Source organism: Gnatocerus cornutus, chromosome 4 (assembly GCF_029298725.1).
Source record: "Gnatocerus cornutus isolate USDA-ARS CGAHR chromosome 4, icGnaCorn1.1, whole genome shotgun sequence".
NCBI classification, from domain to species: domain Eukaryota; kingdom Metazoa; phylum Arthropoda; class Insecta; order Coleoptera; family Tenebrionidae; genus Gnatocerus; species Gnatocerus cornutus.
In genome coordinates, this window is record NC_142236.1 from 4,699,988 (window position 1) to 4,726,587 (window position 26,600).

Sequence of the window (26,600 nt, forward strand, 5' to 3'; positions counted from 1 at the left end):
AGATTCAGAAATGCCAACTTATGTTGAGAACAAAGTTTTGTCTTGATCTGAACACAAAGTTGATATTCAATTGTTTCATTGACATGACATTTTTCGGTGAAAATAAAAACGGAAAAAAAGTTTCTCGATCAATTTTGACTCCAGAAAAACGAATCTGAACTCTGATTTCTGATTCGGCTGTTGGTTATTGATTAATTAATACTTATTATTTGACATTAGGAGTGAAGTTAGGTACATGTTATTTACTTTGAACCGCTATCTTCAAGGTCACGATTTGTCAAAATTTTGGAACTGTGGGACAGATTTAAGAAGATTTATGCATTGGATTGTACATAAAAGAGTGTTTTAATAAGCAAAAACTCATTCCTGGTACAATTCAATACATAAATCTTCTAAAATTTGCCGTAAAGCTAAAAAAATTGACAAATTATGACCTTGAAGTTAGATATTTAATATAAATGAGAAATCTTTTATGGTCTGTGCTGTATGTTTTAGCATGTTCACTTGTCATAACTTTTTTCTGTAAAAATTAAGACGGAAAAATACTGTCTTTGTCGATTCGAACCTCAGGAAAACGAATTTAAACTCTGATTTGTGATTTAAGCGTCGAATATTGTGTATTTATTATTTATTTTTTAAAATTTGGGTGTGAAGTTAGGCTAACCATGGATGTGCCAACTTATTCAGTAGTTCAGTAGTAATTCAGTAGTGCCAACTTATGTTGAGAACAAAGTTTTGAACAAAGTTTTGTCTTGATCTAAATACAAAGTTGATAATGATTTCATTGACATGACATTTTTCGGTGAAAATAAAAACGTTAAAATACTTTCTCGATCAATTTGAACCTCAGGAAAATGAATCTGAAGTTAGTAATTGTGTAATTAATATTTATTATATGATATTAGCAGTGAAGTTAGAAACATGTCATTTACTTTGAATCGCTAACTTCAAAGTCAAAATTCGTTAAAGTTTTGAAACTTTCGGACAAATCTGAGATGATTTATGTATTGGATTGTACATGAGAAATTGTTTTAATACGCAAAAACTCATTTCTGGTAGAATTTAATACAATCCTCTTAAATTTGCCGAAAAACTAAAAATTTTTGACAAATTATGACTTTGAAGTTAGCTATATAAGTTAATATAAATGAGAAATATTTCGTGGCCTGTGATGTCTTAGCATGTTCACTTGTCATGATTTTTTTCTGTAAAAATAAAAACGAAAAAATACTGTCTTGGTGGATTTGGATCTCAAGAGAACGAATCTTAAACTCTCATTTGTGATTTGTGTATTTATTATTATTTTTTTTAAATTGAGTGTGAAGTTAGTCTTACCATGGTCTTTGCCGTATGTCTTAGTTTACCAGTACACACATTTCTTTGGAGAATTTTAATTTGTATTGTGCAGTAGTGTGAACTTATGTTGAGAACAAAGTTATTTTCCCTCAAAAAAAAAAACTAAAGGTTAGTTCATGAATTCTCAAATTTGGTCAGAATCAGACTTTTCCATTAATTTGTACCTCAAAAACAAAATTTTTTTAACGATTATCCGATACGACTCTTTTGTTACTAATTTTTTTTAAATATGAACTCAACATTCTTTCGGTGCGAATACAAACGAAAAAATACTTTCTTTATAAATTAAGACCTCAGGAGAATCTGAGCTTTGATTTATGATCCAAGTGTCGGTTATTGTTTTATTTTGATGTTTAATATTGTGTCTGAAGATAGGTGCTTCACGTGTCTTGGTACAAATTAAATTCCACTAGACTTGTTTGAGTAGTAAAATTTTTTCGCTTAAAAAACGGTGCTTAGGTAAAAGAATTTGAACTCTGATTTGGGATTGTGGCGTCAGTTATTGTTTAATTTATATTTTTTTATTATTTAATTTTGGTTGTAAAAATAGGTATGCCTTATGCCATAATTAATTTTTGAAAATTTCCACTAGACTTGAATATTCTCTGTAAAAATAAAAACGAAAAATGTATTCCTTATCAATTTAAACTTCAAGAAAATAAATCTACAGTTTGATTTGTAATTCGTCGGTTGTTTATTGTTTAATTAATATTTATTTTTTGATATTGGGAGTGAAGTTAGGCATCCATGTAGTCTTTACTGTATGTCTTAGCTTAGCAGCACGCACATTTTTTTAATTAAATTTTTTCAAGATAAAAAATTAGAACACGTCATATTGTTTAAAAAATTTATTCTTACGTATTTTTTACAATAGAAATATATTTAAATCCGCTCAGTAAATAAATATTAAAAAACTAAAAAAACCGTAACAAATCAATGCAAATTTTTCTAGAATTACAAATAAATATATCATCACATTCATCACGCTTTCGACGCCAAATATTCCTGATACTTCTTCTCTTGCGCCTGGTGCAACTTCTGCAACTTCTTCAACTGCCCTTTACTAATCTCCTTCCCATCAACATCATGCGTGGGAATCCCCTACAAAAAAACACAATAAAAAAACCACCCCCTGACAACCTTCCCTTACATTCTCATCAAACTTTGAATATTTATCAGTCTCAGCCTTAAACATCTCACTCGGTGGTATCTTCCTCTGTGCTTCTTTAGCTTCCTGCGCCGCCGCCAGCGCCGCTTTCTTCTTTTCCTTCTCCTTCGCCTTCTCCAGTTCTTGCAACCTCTTCGTCTCCTTTTCTTTAAGCAACACTTCGCGGTCTACTAATTTCACCGCACTAGGAGCCCCCTCGCGGTCTTCCAATCGCACCCCAACATTAGGAAGAGTTTCATCCCGCAGTCGATCACATTCTTGGAGGATTTCAGTGGCTTTAAGGGAGCGCGCGGTCGTTCGGACCTTGTCGCGGAAGTCCGCCATGATCTCCAAGTAGGGGAGAATCGTATCCTCGTTCTAAAATTCAAGAGTTAAGTTGGTAGTACTGTTAAATTTTCGCTTGAACTCACGTTGTTTTGTTTTCCGTGCGCCACGGGGAATCCCAGTTTGCTCGGTTCGCTGATAGCGCCAAAAATTGAGAGCATTTTGGTGAGATACACTGCAATGTCGTGGAGGAGGAGACCATTAGGGGGCTTCTTGTCTCTAATGTACAAATTACTAGCCGCCACCAAGTCTCTGAGCGCCTCTAAACTCGTCCTGGTGTCGATGTTGTCTGGAAAAATGAGTTTAGACACGTGGAGGTGTGGGGGCGCAATTTACCACACAACGCTGCGTGGACGCTGTCTTTCGTCTTCAGGAAACTGGCGTTTAGGTCCATTTCCTGGCGCCCCCATTTGACGTAGTGCCCTACTAGAATCGGCTCTCGGCATAAGTGTCTAGTCAGGTCTTTCACATTCAAAAAGAACTCCTAAAACAGTCAGTTAGAACTAGTTCGGGGTTTGCAGTGGTACCAACATTGAAAAGTTTCTCGTATTGTAGAGCCACCTCCATGGTGTTTTGGCTGTAATCCAACGTGTCCCTCCACGCGTGTAATAAAAACGCGAATCTTAATTGTCTGGCGGTGTATTTGGCCAGCGCGTCTTGAATACTAACGAAGTTCTTCAGAGACTTGGACATCTTGCACCCCGCGATGGTCAAATGCCCGGAATGAAGAAAGTATTTGACCCATTCAGCGGCCCCAAAGTGCGCCTCGCTCTGCGCGATCTCGTTGTCGTGGTGTGGGAACTTCAAATCCACTCCGCCGGTGTGGATGTCCAGAGTATCCCCGAAGATCGTGGACGCCATCGCCGAGCACTCTATGTGCCACCCGGGGCGCCCTCTCCCCCACGGAGAATCCCACGCGGGTTCTCCAGGTTTGCTCTTCTTCCACAGCGCGAAGTCGTTCGGTGACCTCTTCTCGTTGCGTTGGTCCGCGGTGGTGAGATCCCCTTCGCCTTCCTGGAGGCTGTTGGTGTCGCCGTACGCCTCCGGGACGAGTTTCGCGTAGTAATGCTTGTCCTGCTTATCGAACGCCGCCACGTCGAAGTACACGGAGCCGTTCGCTTCATACCCAAACCCGTTGGAGATGATCTTTTCCGTATAAGCGACGATCTCGGGGATGTACTCGCTGACACGGGTCAAAACGTGGGGTTTCAAGATCTGAAAATTCAAATGAGGCCTGGAGGAGTCGCCACGAGTCTTACGTTTAACGCCTCCATGTCTTTGTGGAATTCCTGCTCCCAGTGTTGGGGCAACGCGGCAAAGATCTTATTGTCGGTGATGGTGGCACCAAATTTACAATCTAACCAGTCGGAGAGCGGATCTTTGCTTTTGATAACGTAGTTTTGTTTGGCCCCCTCGATTTTCGAGTTGTCTCCGCTCTTCACGGCGGTCTCCAACTCCTCGATGGAACTCGTAAGACTACAATCTACAGTTAAAACAAGTCAACAAAATCAACTTTCTTACTTTCCGAGAAGTTTCTCGTACATTTGCTTCTTGTCTGGGTCTCCGGCATTCTTTGTTGTCTCTGAGAGTTTCTCTAAAACCTTACAAAACAATAATACAGTCGTACCAACGCAGGAAACTCACTAATTTCCCGTCCGCCAGCACAGCCTCTAGAGAGCGCTCCTCCGCCACATATTTCTCAAATAAATAATTCTGCCGCGCTCTTTTGATGATCTTATCATCAATATCTGTGATGTTCATCACGAAAAAAACGTCGTAACCGAAATAGTCAGTCAAGACTCTCCTGAGAATATCAAAAGTTATGTACGAGCGAGCATGACCCATGTGAGAGGCGTCATACACTGTAGGCCCGCAACTGTACCATGTCACTCTTTTACCGGAAATGGGGACAAACACCTCCTTTTGACGTGTTAAACTGTTGAAGACTTTCAGACTTGGGCCTGTGGAGGCTTCGGGGGGCGACCACGCCGGTTGCACACGTTTTGACATGTTGTGATAACCTAAAAAGATGGTGGTGAGACAAAGGGGGCACTGGGGGCACTTACTATTCTACTTCAGGAGGCGCAGAGATTAGATTTGTTGCATCAGCAGATTGCGGGTTTTGAAGCAAAAACGTGATTCATTGGAGTCGGCAATGCACGTTTGACAGGCAGGAGTGCCAACACCAACACACGAAACTCACTAGAATCATTTCAAATTAAATTGATTCGGAGCAATTGCGGGTGTGTTTCTGCACCAATAGTTGTGATTTCATCCCGTGCTTCATTCCCATCAAATTAGGGCGACCTTCCCTACCATTTTCGATCACTTTTCATAAATTACCAACCCCCACCGGTGAAACTCCCCAGTCCCCAGTCAAACTTGAAAATTCAGTACGAAAATTTTTATTGTTGGTTTAACATTTCTAGTTGTGCCGCGGTGACGCTCTTCATCCCTTCCTGGACCAGGCTGAGGTTGCTCTTCCAGGAATACAACAGATCTCGGAGTTGTTGCCACTGCGCGCGTCCGAAAGTCCTGTGCATGGTGCTGGAAACGTAGACCTTCCTCGCGGCTTGGTCCATGCGCGCCCTCACCAGCTTGGTCTTCAGAACTGCAAAGGAACATTACAACAGGAAATCCGGCGGTACTACAACCTTCAATAATGAAAGCTTCAACTTCCTCAGCTTTAATTTGCAGTTCCCTTTCAATTACATCGAAATTGAGTTCTGGATTCGTCTCCGCGAGCTGCATGAACGACAACAGGCGCATCTTCTGCATGTTCTTCTCGTGGTTGAGTCCCTGGGAAGTGACGAACTCTTTGTGTTCTTGGTAGAACTTCAAATAAGCCGCGAGATTCTCGCTAACAAAGATGTTAAGTAAATCGTGGATTAGCTCGCCTTCGAGGAATTTCACCGGTTTGAGGGACAGGAGAGGGTCAAGAAGAAACGTGTTGGGGTCGGCGAGGGCCGAGACGATGCATTTTATAGCGTCGTCACGAGCATGAGACGCGTTTTTATCCGTGTAAGTCCCCAGGAGCTCAATCATGACCTTCGCGGCCTGCTCGCTCTGGTTGCTCTTCAAGAGGGCTTGGTGGAGTAACCGGTAGAGAATCTGTAACTGGTCACTTGAAGGGGGACACGACGAGAATTGTTGCTTCAAGTGCTCAATGTCTTGGAATACTGATTTAACTTGGTCTGTCTTTTCAGCTATGATAATGAGATGGTGGTACACGTGGTAACGCATCGGAGAGTGCTCGTCAAGACTCTGGAACAACAACCAGAGGGCTCTGAGACAGACTAACCCCAGCTTGGGGCCTGGGGCTTTGACCAACTTTTGACAGAACGCCAGGATGATGTTCTCCGACCGATCCAAAGGAATCTAAACGGAGAGTAAAGTCAACCTCAAGGGGGCTCCAGGTGAGTGGACTTACCAAAACCATAATAGAGACAATGTCGTTAAGAACCATCTCGACTTCCGCTTCATTTCCTTCTTTAAAACACGCCTCACATACTCCAATGATCTTGTGCAAGTCATCTTCAATGCCTTTCGCGGATTTCTCTTCAGAGATCTCCGCCCCCAAGCCTTTTAAATACACCCGCAATTCCTGCGCCTGGAAACATAACCTCAATTATCATATGGTACCGATTTGGGAGAGTAAACCACAGTACCTGGTCCTCGGGGCTCACGTCGATAAAAACGGGGGGCACCTGCATCTTGGACACTATTAAACTGAGTTTTTCACTTATTTACACGTGAAAAACAACCAAACGGCGTGGCCACAATATTGTCACGTTGGTGACTTTTGGTTTTCGGTTGGCACCTCTAAACGCGCCGCTTTTGAAATTATTTCTTATAAAACCACAGTGGTTGGTACTTGGGGGGCTCACGTCAATAAAAATGGAGGTACGTGCTTTTGACACCCTTTCAAACCGATTTATCCTCTTATTTACACCGAAAACGGCAAAATTGCGAAGGCACGTTAAAAACTTTCAATTTTCGTGGTAACGGGTTGGTACAACTACACGCGCAACTTTTGAAGTTCATTCAAACGCCACAGACTAACAAACTGTTTATTCGTTTTAACTTAATTATTTACTAGGAGGAATTTGCGTTAACTGTCGTAATTGCTTCAGGACCGTCTCCAGCAACTTCTTCTTGTCTCGCTCGCTCTTTTTGAGCACTGTAAACATCGTTTTCTTATCACCTTCCTTCAACCTACAAAAAAAACGGTTAAAAAGGGCGAAAATGGGGGCCCTGCACGTACTTTTCCAGGAGAATGATGGCCGTGTCCGGAACGACTTGTTTATACTTGCTGGTTTCTTGTCCATAGTCGTGGAAATACGTGGGCCAGTCCCACGATGTGAACAAATCCAGCGTCTCTCTTAGTTTCGTGAAAAACGATAAAAGAACGTCTTCCTGAAGATCTTTGACTGGTTCCGACGCCGCGAAAACTGTTAAAAACTGTACTAAACGCCCCTCGGAAGTCTCCACTACTTACGTTCACATTGTAGAAGATCCAGGTTGATCTGGTTTAGCGCCCCCATGGAGATCTGCTTGATTTCCTCACTCATCAATAAATCGAACATGGAGTTGGCGATGTGCTCACACGCGGACTTGCAGGCGACTTGGGCCACCTCCGGCTAAACCACAGAAATAAGAAACTAAACTTTTCTAACTCACCGGTAGATTCGTGAAGCTCTGAAAAGTCGTCTGAAGAAACGCGATCAAATCGGAGATGTAACTCGACGCGTGTCCCTGGGGCTCCACCAACAACCAGTCGTAGCTCTCCAGCTCGTAGAATTCATTGAGTTTCTGTCGGAGCTTCTCGCAGATTTGTCTAACTGCGTCTTCTCGGGCGACGCGGAACATCACGGGTTGCCCCTGGACGACCCCGGTGGAAACCACACGGGTCTCTTCCCTGCAAAAAGTGCTCAGTTGGAGAACAAGGGGGCTGTCGTTGTTACCCGGTGATGTTCGAAATGAACTGGTCGAGATAAACAGTGGCCTCCTCCAAGAAGCCTGTGTCGATGATAATCTGGATGATCTCCTGGAGGTTGATGTGGGGGCTGCGGAACGTGGAGGATAAGCACCCGCTGAAGGTGCGAGTCAGGAGAAGATTCATAGATTTGCGGATCATCTCATCGACCTCCACTTGGCTTAAATTCAAATCTTCGGAAAATTTTAGACAGGCATAGATGAACTCCTTGACTTGTTGGTACACCTTCGGGACCATCCCAGAGAAGGGGAATTTGTACGGAAACACCACGTCATCCGGGAGGTCTTCATCCCACGGGAACGAGCTCAGGATGTGCTCGTACTCCTCCTGATCGTACACTTGGATCGGTTGGAAATCCTCCTTGGATAAAATCTCCCGGAAGACTTGCACCCACCGCTGCATCAAAACCTCCGTGTAGTGGTCCCTCAACTCCCTCACCAACTCCCACAGAGGCTTAACAGAGTACCCGTAATTCCTCAAAGTCGTACAAAACAACATAATCAAATCTTTGATCCTCAGGATGAGAGTAGCGTCCGTACAGTACGCAGAGTGTGTCTGCAGAGCGCTCACGATCTTCGACAGCGCCATCGTCCACATGTCGTCCAAGAACGCGCGAGTTATAAGACCGTTTCCGGTGTTTAACACGTGGTCTTCTAAGATGAAGAAGCCGAGGACTGCGTGGATGTACGCGCGGTAACTTTCCTCACATTCGTGCTGAAGAAAATTGATGAATATACAAGAAGTTACAAGAGAAGTTGGCTCACCATGTTGGTGGGTGGTTGGAGAACTAGACGTGCTTGTTTAGTTCTTTCAGCTCGGTAGTACGTTTCGAAAGTTGAACGAGTATTTAGGACTGTGGAAATGTGAAGACTTCGGTAGATGGGGGAGAAATCGATGCGTTCTTGGGCACTCAAGTCCTCCTCGGAGAAGCTTCCAACACCGTCGACTACGAAGAGTAAAAATTTGGATTATTGGACGGCAAATTCGCCGATTTGGAAGAAGAATAAAAGTTAAATTAATTGGACTAATTCAAACTAATTGAACTAATTGAACCAATTAGATCGATCTAGACAAGCTAAATTAAACTAAACAAGCAAAATTGGCCTGAATTGGATTAGTCTATATCGAACTAAACGGATTAATATTCCTAAATTGAATAACACAGATTAATTTAGCCTAGACAATCTAAAAAGAACTGAATGGATTAATTTAATTGGCTTGGTCCAATTTAATTAATTTACATAGATGAAATTAATTAAATTAGTCTAGACTAATTGAATCAGGCTATTGAAGTAATAAACAAAAAATATAATTTGACTAGGCAGCTGAAATTAGTCTAGGCAGACTAAACTGAATTAAGAAAACTGATTTTTTTTCAGACCAATTTAGACGAAGCAGACTAATTAAAAGCATAAATTAGATTAAACAAATAAAATTATACGAAACTAGAATAAATTAATTAATAAATTAAATTAAACTAGGCTAATTATTTCAGACTGATGGAGTAAATAAGCAGATAAAATTTATCAGACTATTCTAGACCAAATAAACTTATTTTGAAAGATTAATTTGAACAAAAAAAACTAATTAAAAACTTAATTTAGAACAAACAAATTAAATTAGACGAAACTAGACTGGCTAATTTAGACTTTACTAATTCAGTCAGATTGATAGAGTAAATAAAAAAATTAGTCTACACAGACTAGACTAAATCAAGTAAATAACTATTGTTTATTAGACTAATTTGGACGAAAGGTACTAATTTAAAACGCAGTAATTTAGAACAAACAAATGAAATTAGACGAGATTAGACTAGTATAATTGGCTATTTGCACTAAATTAATTAAATTGAACTAGGCTAATTAAATCAGACTAAATAGTCAAACTAAATTAAACTAGACGAACTAATCAAACTAAACAAATCAAATTTGCCAAGATAAACTAAACTGGATCAAGTAAACTAATTTTTATCAGACTAAATTAGACCAAGCAGACTAATTTGGACGAAGGGAACAAATGAAAAGCGCAAATTTTATCGAATTAATTAAGCCGATTTGTTTGCTCTGCCTAATTTGACTAAATTAAATTGGACTAATTGGTTTTGCATCTTAAATCGATCAAGACAGACTAAACCAAACCAACCAAAAGAATTAGACTAAATTAGATAAAACAGGTGAAATTAAACCAGGTAGACCAATTTGACTATACTAGAAAAACTTGCTTATTATACTAGGCTAATTAAGTCGGACTAGTCAAAATAATTGAGATTAGATTTTAGCAATAAAAATAAAATTAAGTAGACCAAGCACAGAAATTAAATTAGACTACACGTATTAAATAGAGTCGAGACTAAACCGCTCTAATTAGACTAAATTAAAATGGCCAAGTAGGCATATTTAACCAAACTAGACAGATTTAACTGGATTGGAGAGACTAATTCAATAGTAAAACTAAAGTAAACTAAACGAATTGAATAAACGGACTAAACTGGACAAAGCAAAGCAAAGCAAAGAGATTTAATTGTATCAAATTCGTACCACTTAAGTAATTAGGCTAAATTGGTCTACACAGAAATTAAATTGAATTAGATAATCAAACTAAATCAAACAAAAGAGATTAAATTAGACTAAACATAACTAGCCGAATTAAACTAAATTAGTCAAAACTGGCTAAATTTAGACAGTAACCAGTACTAAATAAACTAAACTGTCTGAAAATAGACTAAATAAAACTTGAATGGATTAAATTAGACTATGCCTAAATTGAATTAGGCCAGTATAGACATAATTAAATTAAAAACAGAAAACATTCAAATTTTGAATGTATACTACCTGAAGGTTGAGGGGCTATCCGTTTCTTCTTCCTCCCAATAACTGTAGGATCACTTGCCAACTGCTCACTTGTCTACAAATAATTAAAATTACTAAAAAGAAGACACAGAAATAGACAACATACATGCTTCATCGCAACTTCACCAATTTTAGGAGAAAACTTCCTAATATTCTCAAGAAAATCTTTCAAATCAGACATTGAAGCCTTTTCAATACTTTCTCTTATCCTGTAACACCAAAAACAGTAAAATAAACATTTTAATTACAAATCTCACTTTGGTATGGTCTCCTTTAACTGAGAAGAAAACCTGTAATTAGCCACATGGGGTAAATGTAAGTGTTCTAGCTCCTCCAGAGTTTTTAAAGCTGGATAATATCTAAAATTGAACTAAAAATCAATGTAATTGGGGCAATATTGACTACCTCTTATCAGCAATTTGCTTCTTTAACTTAGAATACGATGTCAGCACCGGCAAGCATAAATTTAACTGAGCAATGACCACAGCAATGTTACTTTGAACTTTTCTAGCTTGCAGCAAATCTGTCCCTGACTTTGAAAGACTTTTCGCTGCTTGATGCAAATGAGTATCAAGCGTGGACACTTGTCCCTAAAATCCAAAGACTTAGCCCCCCAAAAATCACCTTCAACTCTTACATTCAATATTTTCGCCTGAGTTCGAACTTCTAATAACTCTCGAATTGACTCTATAAAACCCTGATAATAAACGTTGCAAAGCCGCTCTATATCCTTGTCGTGGTGCTTAATCCTCTGGTCTAACTTATCGCGGAACTTCACATGTTGGTCGTCATCGTAAATCGCCCTAAAATGGGAATTTGAGATGGATTAAAGGGAGCTACGCCCACCTGAAAGTTGGCCCCCAGTAATCGTCAATTCCTTCAATTTCTTGCAAGTAGAGGTCGTATTGGGAGTCTTCGCTGTTTTGTTGGTCATTCATCGCGAATTACTGGAGATTGTTGGAAAAAAAACGTAAATAAAAATTGAGGTTATGTTCTGTTTACGTCAAAGTGTCAACAGGGTGACCAACTGAAAGAAGACAAATGACACTGATTTCAAAATATTGATCGCAAAAATCAATCGCAATGAAAATATTTTCTTAAATAAATATTTATTTTAATGTTTTGGTACGAATCGAAATGGGTCTAATAATACTCGGGAGCTTTACAGAAAGGTAGAAGACATAGAATTCCAGTGACGACTTCAACAAATTGGAGCCCCACTTGTATCCCACAGATTATGTACTCAAAACGTAAAATGTGAATCTGCCAGATCATTAGATAAAGAACACCACAAAGCGATGGCAGGGTTAGAAAAATCGCCACCAAAACAGGCCATTCTAGAAAAAAAAATCACTAAAATAAAAACACAAAATCTCCACTTACTCCGCTCAGTTAGGTTCCCTTTTCGTGCCAATACGACCCTGAACAGCTCAATTACGCACACAGCCATCAAAATACCGAAATCCGTCGTGAAATGCTTCATATCGCTAAAATTCATGTATTTGACTATGTTCATTCCAATCTCACAGACGGCAAATAGGCCGAAATAGTAAGAATTTAGGTATAAAAGAACTTCGAAAGTTAGAGAAGTGTTCATAATAGGCCCAATTTTCGTTTATTTATCAACACTTTTGTTTGTATCGGTGTCACAGGGGTACCAACGCGATTCCCAACACACCCTGTTTCAGCGCTAAGTTCACGGTGGTGTTAGGGAGTTTCGCGCTATGCAAAAGGGTTTGATTTTCCCAGTTTTAAGGGAAGAACTCCTCTTGAAACGTGTAGTAACTAAATAATAAAAAGCAAAGATTTTCCCCAATCTTTGAAAAAGCAAAGATTAATCTTTCATGAAAAGGACCTAATTAATCTGGGGACTTTTTCGCTGGGTTTAGGGACTTGCGCGAGCGAAGCGAGCTATTCAAAAAAATTTATTCAATTTCAGGGATTTTCATCAAAACCGTGATACTTTGTGGCCGCAGTCCTGGAGAACTCCCCCTGGCACGTGTGGCACTTCCACACTGTCACCCCCACGAGACAGCCCCTACAGTAGAAGTGTCGACACGGTAAAACGTACAAGTTCTGACTATTCGAACAAACACAGCACTGAGCCCCCCTGAGCCTTTTACAGTTCGCCCCATCACTCCCTAAAGTTCGTTTCACCCCAAACACGACGGGGTTGTTTGAATTCTGCATTAAAAACATGTCAATTCTGCTCTTTAGCGCGACATTCATCACAGGTTTCCTGGAGTCTGTAAACTTTAGTCCTGTGAAAGGATCGCAGGGCTTCCGTCCAAAAGACCTCTCATTTTCGATGTGTTTTTCGAGGGTGTCTCTATCCACTGTCTTTCCACTGGGGAGTGTCATGGGCACTGCCATAATCTCATACGTGAGATCGTCAGTGAAGTCTTCTGGTATTGTGAAATCCTTCGGTTTAACAGGTGAGGTGACAGCCCCCACGCCCTCCACCAATCGCTTAATCGTGTTAACAGTCACCGGGGAACACCTCCTGGAAGGGGCCCCAAAAACCTTCACCGCGCCCAAGCAAGGAACGGAGCGCTCCGTGCGAAAAATCACTATTTTCAGGAACTGCACCTCGCTGAACACCCTCACGGTGTCCCTCTTCAAGAAGAAGAGGCCGTTTTCGGCGTCGTGACCCTCCGGGGGGGCTGTCTTCGAGTACGTCCGACTATTACAAAACGTGAGACCTGGAGCGTCGTACACAGCCCTGGCAATGGAAATGTACGAGGAAGCCGCACTCTTTGCAAAGAGTTCGATCCCGGTGCACTTCTGGCGCCCCACTGTGGTCTGCAAAGTGATGAAGGCAACCTCCACGGGGCAGAGAAACTCAAACTCGATTTCCACGGGGGGTCGGGTGACGGTATAGGCGAGGTACCCCCGGGCCCGGACAGCCCCCTTGTCACTAATTAGATTAGTTACTTCGAAGTTGTCTGTTGATGGGGCGCTGCAGGTCACTTTCGGCATGAGTTTGGGGTCCAGGAAGTTGTACATGATGTAAACAAAAGTGACAGGTGAGGTTATGTCATGTCAAAAGTGACGTTTGAGGTTATGTTAACCCGTCAAAGTTGGTGAGACTGTGGCGGTAAATTCAAACAGGCGTCAGTTCAAATATTTAATAAAGTACAATGTGTCACACACGGTAAATGTATTCCTGCCCCTTTCCAGCCGCCGTTTTATCGCCCCCCGCTGAAGATGGTGGTTCCGGGATCCATCTCGTCTCTGTTTTCGCAATTAGCTAATTGTCGGACTTGGTTCTAGAAACTGAAATGAAAAAAAACTCGCTCCGGTTCTACTTACAATAAGGAGGTGGCACACGGCAGAGGCTGTCTTCAAAGCGTTGTGAAACTCGGGGTTTTCGGCTCTTTTCCCGGGGTTCCAATCGCGAGAAAAAGTAACTTGAGCGTTGGCCTCGTCCATCAACATCCTCGCCACCAAGACGAAGATCGCCACTGTGGTAAACACTCTGGAAAATTGACCGTAGGAAAGAACGACAATGGGGGACTTACCGGATTTTGAACGCCATGTCTTCGGGAGTTGTTCTCTTGGTGATGCTTGGAGATGTTATGGCCGCAAGAAGACCCGCCACGTTTATATACGCGGATTTAAATCTCATCGGGATTACGCCACGTTTGTGTTATTTGCATTTTCTGCATAGAAACGAGAAAACTTCTTTGATTTCGGAGAGGGCCGGAGTTACTCGCTAAGGATGCGTGGAAGAAGACTTTGCGGGCTCTTGAGGGCGTGAAATTCCTTTTTGCATGACCTGTCCCTTATATGAAAATAATTCGAGGATTAAGTGAACTTTTATCTTTTTGTGGGATATACTTTGGCTTTCAGGGATGAACCGTCAAAGCTTTGAATCTTTTGAAGTCGGATTTTCGCAATGTTCACAAATATTTGTCTTCGTTTGGAGGGAAAGCAACAGGTGTTTGCACCGAAGGAAATTTTTGCATGTTGCGGAAAGAATGGCAGTTTAATTAAAAGTTGGAATGGGGGCATTAAAGTGGAAATTAGTTCGGAAAGACGTTGCGGAGGTGGTGAAGACATAAACTTATGTTTAGACAGTTGGAAAAATATAATATTGGTCTAATTTGAATTAATTCAACCGCACGGGAGGTCTTAATCCTAAAGAATCGAAAGTTTCTAGAGGAGCAATGTAGAGTATCTTCTGATGAATCCTGTAAGAACTTTTAAAAGTCGCAAAGGAACTCGCCTAATTAAACCCTAGAGAGTTTTAAGTAATCCTAGATTTCTACTTCTAGGAAACTTACAAAAACTATAGAAATATCTAAATAATCCAAAAATCTAGATAATGTAGATAATCTAGAGGACATCCAGATGAATCTAAATTCTAGGCAATTTCTACATAGGTAATATCTAGATAAACTTGAAAATTTAGGAACCCAGAGGCTATATAGAGAATCTGGAATGTATCTATATCTAGGAAAACTAGAGAAAACACAGAAGAATTTAAATAATTCAAAGAAATAGATAATCTGGGCACTAAAAATTAGAGAACCAAAAAAACCGACATAATTTATAACACCTGCTAGAGAATATGGAAAGTATTTCTGGAGAATCTAGAGAAAAATGAAGAATATATTCTAAATCCTCCAAAAATCTAGATAATCTGGGCCGTGCAGATTCAAATTCTGAACAATTTCAACATAGATAATACCTTGATGAACTTGAATCTAGAAACTCAAAGACTCTGTAGAGAATCTAGAATGTAAATACAAAAGAATCTAAACAATTCAAAGATATAGATAATCTAGAGACCAGAAATTGGAAAATCGGCATAAGTAGAGAGAATATTGGAATACAGAGAATATGGGAAATATTTCTGGAAAAGCTAGAAAAAAATGGAGAATATTCCAATCGTCAAAAAATCTAGATAAAATAGATAATCTGAAACGTGCAGATAAATCTAAATTTTGAACAATGTCTGGAGGATAGAGAATATCTAGATAAACTTGGAAATTTAAATAGAAACCAAGAAGCAGAGAATCTAAGAACCAGACAATTTAAAAAGTATCTATATCTGAAAAACTTAGAGAAAATACAGAAAAATCAAAAAATCTAAAAAATATAGATAATCCAGAGACCAATTTCTGGAGAATAATTCAACTTGTCTAAAGTTCTAGACAATATAGATAATCTTGGATATCCACATAAACTTGAATTCTAAAATTTCTTAAATAGATATACTCTAAATAAAATTTAAAATTTAGAAACTACATAACCTATAGAGTAAGCAAAGTATCTATATCAGGGAAACCTAGAGAAACTACAGAATTAATAATCTAAATAAGCATCCAAAGATCTAGAGATAATGTAGATAATCTGGGTATGTAGATTAGATAAATCTAAAATCTACAAAAAAAAATATAGATAATGCCTAGATAAACTGGGAAATCCACTAACTAGAGAAACTAGACAATCTAGGTCAATATATCTGGTAAATTTAGAGAAAATACGAAAGAATCTAAATAATCCAATAGATATAGATAATCTAGACTAAAAGCTAGGGAAGCCAGAGAATCTACAGAATGCATCAAAACAAATAAAGAATCTGTAAAGTATTTTAGAGCATCTAGCAAAAATAAAGAATAATTCAACTTGTCCAAAAATCTAGATAACGTAGATAAATCTGAATTCTAGATAATTTTAAAATACATAAAACCTAGATACATTTTCAAATTTAGAAACTCTAGAGAATCTAGAAACGATCTATTTCTAGAAAACTTAGAGAACATACAGAATAATCTATAAATCGTCCAAAGATCTAGATAATATTATAGATAATCTGGGTCATGTAGACTGGATCAGTCTAAATAATCCAAAAGATATAGATAATCTACAAACTAAAAACTTGGGAGACCTAGGAGAATGTGGAAAGTATTTCTGGAGAATCTAGAGAAAATAAAGAGTAATAATTTAACTTGTCCAAAGATGTAGATAAAGAAGATACATATGAACTCTGGACAATTCTAAAATAGATAACTACATAGATTTTACATAGATAAATGTAAATATTTAGAAAGTAGAGAATCTGGAAAACCTAGAGAAAATACAGAAGAATCTAAATATTCCAAAAGATACAGATAATACAAAAACTAAAAACTTAGGAAGCTACAAAATCAATTCAACTTGTACAAAGATCTACATGTCATTCAAATAAATCTAGATTTTAGGTAACTCAAAATAGATAATACCTAGATAAACTTGTACTTTTGGAGAATCTGGAGAAAATAGAGAATAATTCAATTTTTCCAAAGATCTAGATGATGTAGAGAATCTGGAGCATGCAGATAATACCTTGAAAAAGTTGGAAATATAGATACTAGAAAATCTGGAAAGTATATTTGGGAAACCTAAAGAAAATAAAGAAGAATTTAAGAATACATTTAAATATTTAGATAATATAGAAAAATTCAAAGTCTCAACAGGTAAGTTAAGAAACTTTGAAATTCCAGAAAAGAGGACCTAAACAAGAGAAAATCAAAAGAATCAACATTAATTCAAAAGATATAAATTATATAGAAACTAGGGAAATTCAGCTACTAGAGAACCTAGAGAATCTGGAAAGTTTCTATATCTGATAAAGCTAGAGAAAACGAAGAAAAGTCTCAAAGGCCTAGATAATGTAGATAAATTTAATGATTTTGGACAATTCCAAAGAGAGGAGAAATTAGGAAATCTAGAAAATTCATTGAATTATAGGTATTTATGTAAGTACCCCAAATGATCTAGATAATGTAGAAAAATCTATAGAATCTGGAAAACCTAGAGAAAAAGATTAATCTAAGCCATCAAAAAATCCATATAATGAAGATAAATTTAGATAATCTGGAAATCTTAAAATGCATAGATAATACCTTGAGATACTTGCAAAATTAGAAAGAACCAAGAGAATCTGGAAAGGTTTTCTGTGAAACCTAAATAAGATGGAGAATAATATAAATTTCCAAAAGACCTAGATAATTTAGATAATCTGGGGTCCATAGATAAACCCACAGAATTTATAGAAACTAGATAATCTAGAAAGGGTAAAGGGGTTGTAAATCAACACGCAAAAATGGAGAACTCTCCAATTTATTTTTAAAAAGATAAAATACACAGACAATACAAAATCATCTAAAATAAAAAATATAAAAATACTCGTGAGGTAATTTCAACACCACATCTAACAACTTTATAAAAATATATGTACTATTAGAAGTACTTATACACAGTGTAAAAATAAAATTTGGAGAAATAAAGCAAAATTACTCCCTTCCAGCGTTTTCTGAAAAACAGAACGTTGTACAAACAAATTTTACATAGAAACTGAAAGTCTTACCAATCAAATTGCACCATTCGTTATAACTCTTTCTAAAAGGATTGTCACTGCTACTTCTGCCTTCAGTTTTCAAAATTTCCGCGGCCATGCGGTCTCTGCCAGCAGCAAGAAGGTGTAGATAGTTGTTTTTACCCACAACATTAATCTAGAAATCGGAAACACTCTGTATAAAATACTGTATGTTGAGGACTTACCGTGAGAGGAAAGACTGTTGTGTCTGCACCCCCGTCAACATCCCTGCGCCCGCTTCCGCCCCCCAACTTCCGTTTCTTCCCCTGCGGCGGATTACTCTTCTCCATGTCCTTCTCTTCTTTCTCTCGATCTCGTTTCGGGCAAGAGCACACCCGCACCGACACCAATTTCCTCCCAAGGACTTCACCCCTGTAGAAAAAACACTTTAACACGAGAATTCCGAAGAAGTAAACTCACTCTTCATCCTCCAGAGTGAAAACCACGTCGATCGGCCTCCTGTTCATCCCCAACGGACACGAATTCTTACAAACGAAGTGGTAGAACTCTTTGACGACGTCGCTACCAGTCTGCGGCATCCCCAGAGGGATCACCACGCTGAGCCGCGTCTTGGTGTTTTTATCCCCGAAATACTGCGCGCGGTCGTTGCTGCACCTCACGATATGTTGGTACATCCTCGCAGGGAGTCCTTTGTTTGACGGGTCTGTGGGGTGCTGGTGCCCCACGCACCTGTGGACAATTTCTTGGAAAAACTGCGACTGGGAGAAGATGGGGGTTGCTCGCACGAAGAGATTCACGTTTTCAGGGCGGTGCTCGATACTGAACGCCACAGGGAACTTCAGGTTGATCCCGATGAAGATTTTGTTCAATTTGGTGGAGTACTCCCAGGGGGTTTTCTGCTCGGTGGGGATGATTAACACTTCGAAGTTGAACGGGCCGGGGTACTCATCGGTGCTGAGACTTTGCGGGTCTTCTGGTGGGAATTGGGGTTGGGGGAGAGCTGCAGAAAGCGGGTTGGGGATCCTGAGGGGCTCCACTGGAATGTGTTTGAATTCTATCGTTTCCTGGAAGGGTTAAAATTAAATGAATAAAATGGGAAGAGAGGATACAACCTGTGGATCAACAACCATTTAGGTGGGCAAAAAACGACTGAAGTGGACACTCACTTTAAAGACTTAGATAAAAGTGACGTCACTTATTGTTCAGGATTGTCAGGTTCGAACTTGCAGCTTGTGGTGCAACGAAAATATGACATGACTCATGAAATTTCATATAATCGAATTGCGCATTAGAAATGATTTGATTTGTTAGCTAATTAAATTTAGTAATTAGAGAAAGAGGCTTTCCTTTATTTTGATACGTTGGTAGCACTGTTTTTCAGTTTGTCATGAAGCAATTGTCAAGAATGACATCTAATTTAGCATAATTTTAAACGAGTTAGAGTTTAAAGGCTCCACTTGCAAGTAAAATTTCAGAGTTGCTGCCGCAAGTGACTTGCACAGAGTCTACCCAGCAAAATTGTGAACAATAATTTATCTAGGAAAACTTGAGAATCTAGAAAATCTAAGGAATTTATAAAACTTACAAGTAGAGAAACCGGAAATTATTACTACAGGAAACCTAAAGAAAATGAAGAAGAATACTCCAAAAAATCTAGATAATTTAGATAAACTAGGACAAAAGAAAAAGGAGATAATCTAAATAATCTAGAACTAGATAATTTGGGCAAAATAGGGCATTTAGACACTCTTTCAAATCTATGTAGAAACTAGAAAATCCACAAAATTTATAGCACCTAGAGAATCTGGAATGTTTTTGGGAAATCTAGACAATTTGGGATATGTAGATAATCTAAAAGTTAGAAAATTTCAATATAGATAACACCTAGATAAACTTGGAAATCCACAAACTAGAAAAACTAAACAATTTAGGAAAGATCTATATTTGGTAAATCTGAGAAAATACAGAAGAATCCAAAATATATAGATAATCCAGAGACTAAAACCTAGGGAAACTGAAAAATCTCCAGAATCTATCAAAACTAGAGGATCTGTTATGCATTTTTGAAAAATGTAGAAAAAATAGAGAATAATTCAATTTGTCCAAAGCCCTAGATAATGTAAATAAACAAATTTAAATATTTAGAAAGTCGAGAATCTGGAGAATATCTATATCTGGGATATACAGAAGAATCTAAATAGAGATAATCCAAAAACTAAAAACTTAGGAAGCAAGAAAATCCAACGAATTTGGAAATTGAAAAAAAACAACTTGTACAAAGATCTAGATGATGTTATTTAAATAAATCTAAATTCTATAACTTCAAAATAGGTCATATCTAGATAAACTTGTATTTTTGGAGAATCTGGAGCATGCAGATAATAATACTGTGATAAAGTTGGAAGTCTAGAAACTACAAAATCTGGAAAGTTAGATACATTATATAAATATATTTGGTAAACTTAGAAAAAATAAAGAAGAACCGAAAGACACGAAAACATAGATAATGTCGATAAATCTAGAGACTCTGGACAATCTCTTAGAGAAAATAAAAAAACATCTCAAACATGTAGATAATGTAGATAATTCTAAAAACTCTAGACAATTTCTAGAGAAAATACAGAAGAATCTAGATAATCTAAAAGATATGGATAATCTAGCGACTAGAAACTATATAGGGAAATTTAGCAACTAGAGAACCTAGAGAATCTGAAAAGTATCTATATCTGAGAAATATAAAGAAAATGAGGACAAATCTCAAACATCTAGATAATGGAGGTAATTCTAGAAACTCTGGGCAAATTCTAGAGAAAATACAAAAGAATCTAGAGAGTTGAAACTAGAAATATTTAGCAACTAGAGAACCTATAGAATCTGGAAAGTATCTATGTGTATCTAAGAAACCTAGAGAAAATGAAGAATAATCTCAAACATCTACACAATGTAGTGAATTCTAGAAACTCTGGACAGTTTCTTGAGAAAATACAAAAGAATCTAAGTATTCCAAAAGATATATATAATCTAGAGAAATTTTGCAAATAAAAAACCTAAAGAATCTGGAAAGTATATCTGGGAAACCTAGAGAAACATCTAGACAATATATGTAGATAATTCTAGAGACTAAACAATTTCCAGAGAAAATACAAACGAAAGAATCAAGTACCCAGAAATTGGAAAAACAAAACAACACACAAACCCCTGAATGACAATCAAGGGTGGCCATGGAACAACGCTCCCCAATGTTCCACAGCCACCTTTTCTTTATACAATATTCAAGGTTATGTTTATCTTCACATCTTCACAATTTATGGGTCACTTACCTCACTGGTGCTTGTTACATTAGAGCTAGACACACCACTCGTCAACAAATGCCCTCTAAAACAATCAAAATATTAAAAATGTAACCTCAAAATTTGCAAATCTTACATGTCCTCGGTCATTCCATGTTCCTCAATAAATTTATCCACGTCGCTAATTATGTCAGAAAAGCCCCCTTCACTGTACTGACTAAACTGCTGACTCATTTTTAACCGAGCGGTTACACCGATTTTTCAAAATTTGGTTAAACGAGGAGCGGTTACACGCATGACCTTGAACATAATTTTAGGGTTAGGAAGGTATGACGTAATAATAGTCCATTGTGATAAGATAATTATAATGTTAATTAATGGAACAATATTTTGATATAAAGGTATAAAAATAGTATAGATAAACCTACAACCTAATAACACAAATAATTGCGTTCGTTCTTTACGACAAAAGTTTGTACTGAAGAACTAAAAAATAGTGACATTGGCATATCTCTGTTGGTATTTCTAAATAAAAAAAAAACAGAGTTTTACAATCAGGAGGGCCTATTCAATTGTTTGCAATTGAGAGTAAAGCTAACTTTACACTGGACAAAATTTTTCGCTCGCAATTGTACACTGAATAGCCCCACGTACACAGCACCCGCTACTTAGGAATGTACGTAAATATAAAACTTTCTCAACGAGAATTTAAAAACAAACTCTCAGAGAATTTTTTTAAGAATAAAATAAAGCGATAATAAAGTCATGGCCTAAAAATAAAATAAAAAATCGTCGCAGCTCCCCAAACGGTTCAGGACTGGTCCAGTTTTTACAAAAACAGACCATGGAGTTTGAGTACAGCTGCGACTATAAAGTTTGGGCCGTAGCACCACACCGTGCGGTCATCGAAGTTTGGACAAGTCAACTGGCAAATTAACACGTGAAAAAACAAGCCGCGAATGTTGAGGGTCCACTGTAGTTCACACAACTTTTTCTTGGAATGCCCAAAATTCCATGCCCGCAAGTGTACTTATAAAAATGGCAGTTATTCAACTTGATTCAACAACTGGGTTGCTTCATCGCGACACTTCTTAAATGCAGAGATGTTGCCGTTTTTGCCTTCAACCATTTCGTTGGCCATCAAAGTCTGGCAGGTTTTCAGCATGTGCTTGTAGTTTTCTACTCCAACTACATTAATCTGAAAGAAGAAGTGAAGAGAACAGAATGGAAGAATAAACGGCTCACATTTAAGGAGAACACTTTGGTGTCGGAAGTTTCCGTTGCTGGCGGAGGAGGTAAGATTTTCTTCTCCATCTTCCGTTTTTTTCCAGAAGGGACTGGAGCCTTCTCGCCCCTTTTCTCGTCTTTTTCTCTATCACGCTTGGGGCAGGAGCAAATGCGGACGCAGAGGACGCGGCGCCCCAAAACCGAGCCGCTGAAACAACATTTTCCATTAATTCTGCGTATTTCCTGAGTTTCCCCAAACTCACCAATTATTCTCCAGGGTGAAAATCACTTGAATAGGCCGCCGATTCATGCCTCCCACGCACGAATTCTTGCAAACGAAGTAGAAGAACTCCTTCACGCTGTCAGTGCCCGCCTGCGGACTAGACAAAGGAATCACAATACTGAGTCTCCTATTGGCATTCTTGTCGCCACAATACTGAGCTCTGTTATTATCACATCTTATGATATGTTGCGCCACCAGTTCAGACACCCCCTGATTAGTAGGGTCTTGAAGTTGCTCGTGACAAATACACCTGTGGACCATTTCTTGAAAATAACGATCTTCTTCAAACATAGGCATCACTCGTACGAAGAAAGTCTGATCCTGAATTTGATTCTTCACACTGAAGTTGATCGGAAACTTGTGCTTCATATCAATATAAATTTTATTCAAACTGGCCGAGTATTCCCATGGGTTTTTCATCACGTTCGGATCAACGAAGACTTCAAAATCGTACGGACCGGCGTAGTCAGTGTTGCACAATTCCGCCGGTTCACTTGGAGGAAAAATGACTTGGAAGTCTTGGAAGTTCGTTTCCTGCAAGTACTTGTAGTCTTCCATCTAAAACAGTCAGGATAGAAAAGTTAAGAGATTTTTAAGGGTTGAAAAGGGCGGTTATGGTTGCACTCACCTTAACAGAAACAACCATCTTAATATCTACAAAAAAATAAAATATAGTATGTGGAAAAATATAACAAAAATATATTAACTTGATCAGTTATTGGAGCACAGCCGAAGTTAGTAATCTCGTTGCAAGAACTATGAAAAAACTGAGAACCTGACGAGGATAGTAATGTCGTTTTTGTGAAAGGGACAAGTTTGAGCTTGTTGGGACGATACGTCAGTATTCACGAGAAATTTGAGTTAGCGGAATCGATTAGTGCGAATGCTATCGTTAAATTATTTGATTTGTTTAATTGTGCGGAGGAGTAAAATAAGATTATTTCTTATGATGAGTCAGAAAAGTGACTCAATGGTTCAACGTCCTTGAAAGAATTTCAACGTAGAGGCTCTAAATTCAAAGTTTGGGTTGGCAGCCTTGTCAGTGACTTTTCATGTTTGAAAGGGCGCACTACTGCTTATCGCCAAAATGATTGACATTACGACAATGAGCATCTCAATGAAGATAACAATAAAATTATGTTGTTCAATATTGCACAATATTAACCTCAAGGGTTTAGGTCATTCATCACAACGTTTAGTGAATAGTAGTTCAAAGTGAAGGTTGCGTGCTTAATTATCCTTTTTTAACTTATTTAATTTTCGTTTGGTCTAAAATGGAATTATCTGTCTTTTAGTGTAAATAAAATTCTGTTTTGGGTAAGTTATACAAAAATTCGTATTAAAATCGCATAGAATAACGAAAACGTATGTCGTTGATTGTCTGGCTTAAACAGTCGCGGTCAAATTATTTAGGACATCTTATTGACATTTTAAAAAATTGGGTGTGATCTATGCATTACTATTAATTTTACGTGCAAAATTTAATCAATTTTGTCAAAAGCAACAGTCATAATGAAATACATAAAAGGTGCTTTACACTTTATGACAATTTGACTGAGATTATAATTTCTTCTTTTTTTAAATTGGCTTAATTTTTTTGGTACTAAAATTGCATAGAGAAACACAAACGTATGTCGTTAATTGACAGTAAAAAAACAGTACTTCAAGAGGAAAATTACTTGGTGGCTGTTTACAATTTCGCTTTTTTGAATATTTTTTTTGGTTTCAAAATGCATCAAAAAACAATTTTTAATTTTCTGTGTTTTTGTGGAAATAAAATTGGGTAAATTACACAAAAATGCCTATTAAAATCGCATAGAGAAACGAAAACGTATGTCGTTGATTGACTGGCTTTAACAGTCACGATCAAATTATTTAGGGTCTCTTATTAACATTTTAAAAAATTCAGTGTGTTCTATACATTACTTTTAATTTGACGTGCAAATTTCAATCAATTTTGTCAAAGCAACATTCACACTAAAATACATAAAGGGTGCTTTACACTTTATGACAATTTGGCCGAGATTAGAATTTCCTCTTTTTTAAATTGACTTATTTTTTTTTTGGTACCAAAATCGTCTAGAGAAACACAAACGTATGTCGTTAACTGACAGTGAAAAAACCGTACTTCAACGTGAAATTACTTGGTGGTTGTTTATAATTTCCTTTTTTTGAATTTATTTGTTTTTGGTTTAAAAATGCTTCAAGAATATTTTTTTATTTTCTGTGCTTTTGTGGGAATAAAATTAGGTAAGTTGCACAAAAATTTGTATTAAAATCGCATAGACAAACGTAAACGTATGTCATTAATTGACAGTGAAAAAACAGTAGTTCAACGTGAAAATTACTTAGTGTGTTTATAATTTCCTTTTTATGAATTTGTTTATTTTTTTAAATGCATCCAATATCAATTTCTAAAATTCTGTATTTATTTGTGAAAATAAAATTGAGTAAGTTACACAAAAATTCGTATTCAAATCGCATTGAGAAACGAAAACGTATGTCGTTGACTGATAACGCAAAAAAAATTGGAACAAAAAGGTATCAATTTACTACATATTTGAATATTGTGTTATCCGCTCAATTTAGATTCGCAGTCGGCTTTGAGAGAAAATGGCGTGTGGTCATGTCGTAACTAACACCCGCGCAGCAGTTGAACCATACGAAATCTAAATATTTGAGAAATGTTAAAGTTTGTGAGCAAGAAACCGACCTACGTTTATAATGCATGGCCTGTCTAGAATCACAAGATATTTTCCCATAAAAATGACAGTTGGATCATCCCAACAATACTTACACTGAGAGTGGTGTCGTCGCCATTGATTATGCCCATGCTCAACATGGGATTCCTGAATTACATCGTTTAATGACATTTAAAACTACAATTATCATTACTTACATCATATCGTTCTCATCGAGAGTTCCCGGTGGTATAAAATCGAGACCGTCACTAAATCCAAACATATCAACATAACGAAACAAATAAGACAAAACAAACTACTTACAAAGCAATTGAATTAAAGTCTTCCAAGTTCGTACTCTCATCTTCCAGCATAATGACGTTCGGTAAAACAAACCTACACAAAACGCAATTAATTTCAATGAATCATCCTGTATTATATCACCAAATGTCATAATTACGTCACGGGAACCGCCATCTCGAATTTGTAAGGTCTATGGACTTTTTGTCACCCGCCATCTATTGTTTCAACGTCAATGATAATTGCACAACAATTAATTTCATTGCATAGTCGCCCGGAAAAACGCACTTCTGTGATTCGTGCATTAAAAAACAAGCCCGGAGTCCCGGAATCCCGCTTCAACGTTTTGTTTACGCCACCTAACCTCACTTCCATTTGTGACAGTTCCCGGAACAATTAACATGGCACACTTGGTGTAAACAAACAATGACAAATCATGCCGTTAAATTACCAACCTAATTTGTTTTCTTCTTCCTCACGTTTGCTTCCGGTTTCCATCCACTTCTTCCGCTCTGACACCACTTCTCAACACAAGAAAACTACAGAAAAGCTCAGCGTCACGTGACTGTCGTGACCTTGGAGAATCCGCGCTCCGGATTGGGTAACATCTCCATGTGATGCGCACTTGTTTGTTCGCGAGAAAAGGAGGGAGAATGAGGACCGGTCTGGACACCTGCAGATGAGTCATACGGTCATACGGAGGTGAGGTTTCCCATCGATCTTTTATTCAGTGGAACAGGTAGAAGTAGTAATTTAGAACTGTCGGGACTTTTAGTTTTTTCACTAAAAACAAGCGTTT

The 26,600-nt window shown here is 38.0% G+C and overlaps 8 protein-coding genes across 10 annotated transcripts; all 8 read right to left on the reverse strand.

The window, feature by feature from the left end:
- Positions 1 to 2,189: 2,189 nt before the first annotated feature.
- Positions 2,190 to 5,050, reverse strand: CysRS (cysteine--tRNA ligase, cytoplasmic). Its single transcript, XM_088033891.1, has 9 exons — positions 4,915 to 5,050; positions 4,493 to 4,869; positions 4,370 to 4,449; positions 4,108 to 4,324; positions 3,380 to 4,063; positions 3,185 to 3,332; positions 2,935 to 3,137; positions 2,507 to 2,881; positions 2,190 to 2,457 (listed from the first exon to the last, which is right to left on the reverse strand). Exons 2-9 carry the CDS (start codon positions 4,856 to 4,858, stop codon positions 2,338 to 2,340), a joined length of 2,193 nt encoding a protein of 730 aa, XP_087890017.1. The 5' UTR covers positions 4,859 to 4,869; positions 4,915 to 5,050; the 3' UTR covers positions 2,190 to 2,337.
- A 187-nt stretch (positions 5,051 to 5,237) lies between these two features.
- eIF3m (eukaryotic translation initiation factor 3 subunit m) lies at positions 5,238 to 6,667 on the reverse strand. Its single transcript, XM_088033890.1, has 4 exons — positions 6,517 to 6,667; positions 6,279 to 6,458; positions 5,503 to 6,226; positions 5,238 to 5,459 (listed from the first exon to the last, which is right to left on the reverse strand). The coding sequence occupies exons 1-4, from the start codon at positions 6,559 to 6,561 to the stop codon at positions 5,254 to 5,256; spliced, it is 1,155 nt and encodes a 384-aa protein (XP_087890016.1). The 5' UTR covers positions 6,562 to 6,667; the 3' UTR covers positions 5,238 to 5,253.
- A 237-nt stretch (positions 6,668 to 6,904) lies between these two features.
- On the reverse strand, positions 6,905 to 11,730 carry Sec15 (exocyst complex component Sec15). The gene is made up of 12 exons (XM_088034384.1): positions 11,540 to 11,730; positions 11,331 to 11,496; positions 11,099 to 11,283; positions 10,951 to 11,052; positions 10,800 to 10,902; positions 10,676 to 10,748; positions 8,609 to 8,790; positions 7,813 to 8,558; positions 7,529 to 7,766; positions 7,347 to 7,488; positions 7,113 to 7,299; positions 6,905 to 7,063 (listed from the first exon to the last, which is right to left on the reverse strand). The coding sequence occupies exons 1-12, from the start codon at positions 11,629 to 11,631 to the stop codon at positions 6,937 to 6,939; spliced, it is 2,343 nt and encodes a 780-aa protein (XP_087890510.1). The 5' UTR covers positions 11,632 to 11,730; the 3' UTR covers positions 6,905 to 6,936.
- Positions 11,731 to 11,750: 20 nt separating this feature from the next.
- On the reverse strand, positions 11,751 to 12,428 carry LOC148176170 (transmembrane protein 216-like). The gene is made up of 2 exons (XM_088034385.1): positions 12,077 to 12,428; positions 11,751 to 12,030 (listed from the first exon to the last, which is right to left on the reverse strand). The coding sequence occupies exons 1-2, from the start codon at positions 12,288 to 12,290 to the stop codon at positions 11,837 to 11,839; spliced, it is 408 nt and encodes a 135-aa protein (XP_087890511.1). The 5' UTR covers positions 12,291 to 12,428; the 3' UTR covers positions 11,751 to 11,836.
- Positions 12,429 to 12,606: 178 nt separating this feature from the next.
- On the reverse strand, positions 12,607 to 13,758 carry LOC148176171 (RING finger protein 37). The gene has a single exon (XM_088034041.1). The coding sequence runs from the start codon at positions 13,697 to 13,699 to the stop codon at positions 12,629 to 12,631; it is 1,071 nt and encodes a 356-aa protein (XP_087890167.1). The 5' UTR covers positions 13,700 to 13,758; the 3' UTR covers positions 12,607 to 12,628.
- A 49-nt stretch (positions 13,759 to 13,807) lies between these two features.
- LOC148176172 (uncharacterized) lies at positions 13,808 to 14,287 on the reverse strand. Its single transcript, XM_088034042.1, has 3 exons — positions 14,215 to 14,287; positions 14,006 to 14,171; positions 13,808 to 13,962 (listed from the first exon to the last, which is right to left on the reverse strand). Exons 1-3 carry the CDS (start codon positions 14,229 to 14,231, stop codon positions 13,882 to 13,884), a joined length of 264 nt encoding a protein of 87 aa, XP_087890168.1. The 5' UTR covers positions 14,232 to 14,287; the 3' UTR covers positions 13,808 to 13,881.
- A 3,499-nt stretch (positions 14,288 to 17,786) lies between these two features.
- LOC148176173 (cellular tumor antigen p53-like) lies at positions 17,787 to 21,664 on the reverse strand. Of its 2 annotated transcripts, XM_088033999.1 has the most exons (6): positions 21,447 to 21,664; positions 21,341 to 21,395; positions 18,480 to 19,084; positions 18,245 to 18,431; positions 18,051 to 18,195; positions 17,787 to 17,996 (listed from the first exon to the last, which is right to left on the reverse strand). In XM_088033999.1, exons 1-6 carry the CDS (start codon positions 21,542 to 21,544, stop codon positions 17,977 to 17,979), a joined length of 1,110 nt encoding a protein of 369 aa, XP_087890125.1. In that variant the 5' UTR covers positions 21,545 to 21,664; the 3' UTR covers positions 17,787 to 17,976. The 2 variants fall into 2 exon arrangements, with proteins under 2 accessions (XP_087890125.1, XP_087890126.1); XM_088034000.1 differs by lacking the exons at positions 21,341 to 21,395; positions 21,447 to 21,664 and adding an exon at positions 19,133 to 19,450.
- On the reverse strand, positions 21,659 to 26,407 carry LOC148176174 (cellular tumor antigen p53-like). 2 transcript variants are annotated; one of them, XM_088034001.1, is made up of 7 exons: positions 26,257 to 26,407; positions 25,826 to 25,897; positions 25,720 to 25,770; positions 25,618 to 25,669; positions 22,801 to 23,378; positions 22,556 to 22,745; positions 21,659 to 22,508 (listed from the first exon to the last, which is right to left on the reverse strand). In XM_088034001.1, exons 2-7 carry the CDS (start codon positions 25,873 to 25,875, stop codon positions 22,356 to 22,358), a joined length of 1,074 nt encoding a protein of 357 aa, XP_087890127.1. In that variant the 5' UTR covers positions 25,876 to 25,897; positions 26,257 to 26,407; the 3' UTR covers positions 21,659 to 22,355. The 2 variants fall into 2 exon arrangements, with proteins under 2 accessions (XP_087890127.1, XP_087890128.1); XM_088034002.1 differs by lacking the exons at positions 25,618 to 25,669; positions 25,720 to 25,770; positions 25,826 to 25,897; positions 26,257 to 26,407 and adding an exon at positions 23,449 to 25,607.
- Between the last annotated feature and the right edge of the window lie 193 nt (positions 26,408 to 26,600).

What these genes read in the sequence shown, in the direction of transcription:
- LOC148176171 (XM_088034041.1), bottom strand. Translation starts at nt 13,699, where the DNA reads ATGTACAACTTCCTGGACCCCAAACTCATGCCGAAAGTGACCTGCAGC.
- LOC148176172 (XM_088034042.1), bottom strand. An exon ending in CCGTGTGCCACCTCCTTATT is followed by an intron (nt 13,963 to 14,005) that starts GTAAGTAGAACC and finishes TTCAGTTTCTAG; the next exon opens with AACCAAGTCCGACAATTAGC.
- eIF3m (XM_088033890.1), bottom strand. Translation starts at nt 6,561, where the DNA reads ATGCAGGTGCCCCCCGTTTTTATCGACGTGAGCCCCGAGGACCAG. An exon ending in TTGTCTCTATTATGGTTTTG is followed by an intron (nt 6,227 to 6,278) that starts GTAAGTCCACTC and finishes CTCTCCGTTTAG; the next exon opens with ATTCCTTTGGATCGGTCGGA. An exon ending in TGAAGCTTTCATTATTGAAG is followed by an intron (nt 5,460 to 5,502) that starts GTTGTAGTACCG and finishes GTTCCTTTGCAG; the next exon opens with TTCTGAAGACCAAGCTGGTG.
- LOC148176170 (XM_088034385.1), bottom strand. Translation starts at nt 12,290, where the DNA reads ATGAACACTTCTCTAACTTTCGAAGTTCTTTTATACCTAAATTCTTAC. An exon ending in AGGGAACCTAACTGAGCGGA is followed by an intron (nt 12,031 to 12,076) that starts GTAAGTGGAGAT and finishes TTTTTTTTCTAG; the next exon opens with AATGGCCTGTTTTGGTGGCG.
- CysRS (XM_088033891.1), bottom strand. Translation starts at nt 4,858, where the DNA reads ATGTCAAAACGTGTGCAACCGGCGTGGTCGCCCCCCGAAGCCTCCACA. An exon ending in TGCTGGCGGACGGGAAATTA is followed by an intron (nt 4,450 to 4,492) that starts GTGAGTTTCCTG and finishes TTGTTTTGTAAG; the next exon opens with GTTTTAGAGAAACTCTCAGA. An exon ending in ATTCAAAGTTTGATGAGAAT is followed by an intron (nt 2,458 to 2,506) that starts GTAAGGGAAGGT and finishes GTTTTTTTGTAG; the next exon opens with GGGATTCCCACGCATGATGT.
- LOC148176173 (XM_088033999.1), bottom strand. Translation starts at nt 21,544, where the DNA reads ATGAGTCAGCAGTTTAGTCAGTACAGTGAAGGGGGCTTTTCTGACATA. An exon ending in CATGGAATGACCGAGGACAT is followed by an intron (nt 21,396 to 21,446) that starts GTAAGATTTGCA and finishes TGATTGTTTTAG; the next exon opens with AGGGCATTTGTTGACGAGTG. An exon ending in ATGTAACAAGCACCAGTGAG is followed by an intron (nt 19,085 to 21,340) that starts GTAAGTGACCCA and finishes TAACCCTTCCAG; the next exon opens with GAAACGATAGAATTCAAACA.
- LOC148176174 (XM_088034001.1), bottom strand. Translation starts at nt 25,875, where the DNA reads ATGCTGGAAGATGAGAGTACGAACTTGGAAGACTTTAATTCAATTGCT. An exon ending in GACTTTAATTCAATTGCTTT is followed by an intron (nt 25,771 to 25,825) that starts GTAAGTAGTTTG and finishes GTTTGGATTTAG; the next exon opens with TGACGGTCTCGATTTTATAC. An exon ending in CCAAAGTGTTCTCCTTAAAT is followed by an intron (nt 22,509 to 22,555) that starts GTGAGCCGTTTA and finishes TTCTTCTTTCAG; the next exon opens with ATTAATGTAGTTGGAGTAGA.
- Sec15 (XM_088034384.1), bottom strand. Translation starts at nt 11,631, where the DNA reads ATGAATGACCAACAAAACAGCGAAGACTCCCAATACGACCTCTACTTG. An exon ending in CTCAGGCGAAAATATTGAAT is followed by an intron (nt 11,284 to 11,330) that starts GTAAGAGTTGAA and finishes TTTGGATTTTAG; the next exon opens with GGACAAGTGTCCACGCTTGA. An exon ending in TTAAAGGAGACCATACCAAA is followed by an intron (nt 10,903 to 10,950) that starts GTGAGATTTGTA and finishes TTGGTGTTACAG; the next exon opens with GATAAGAGAAAGTATTGAAA.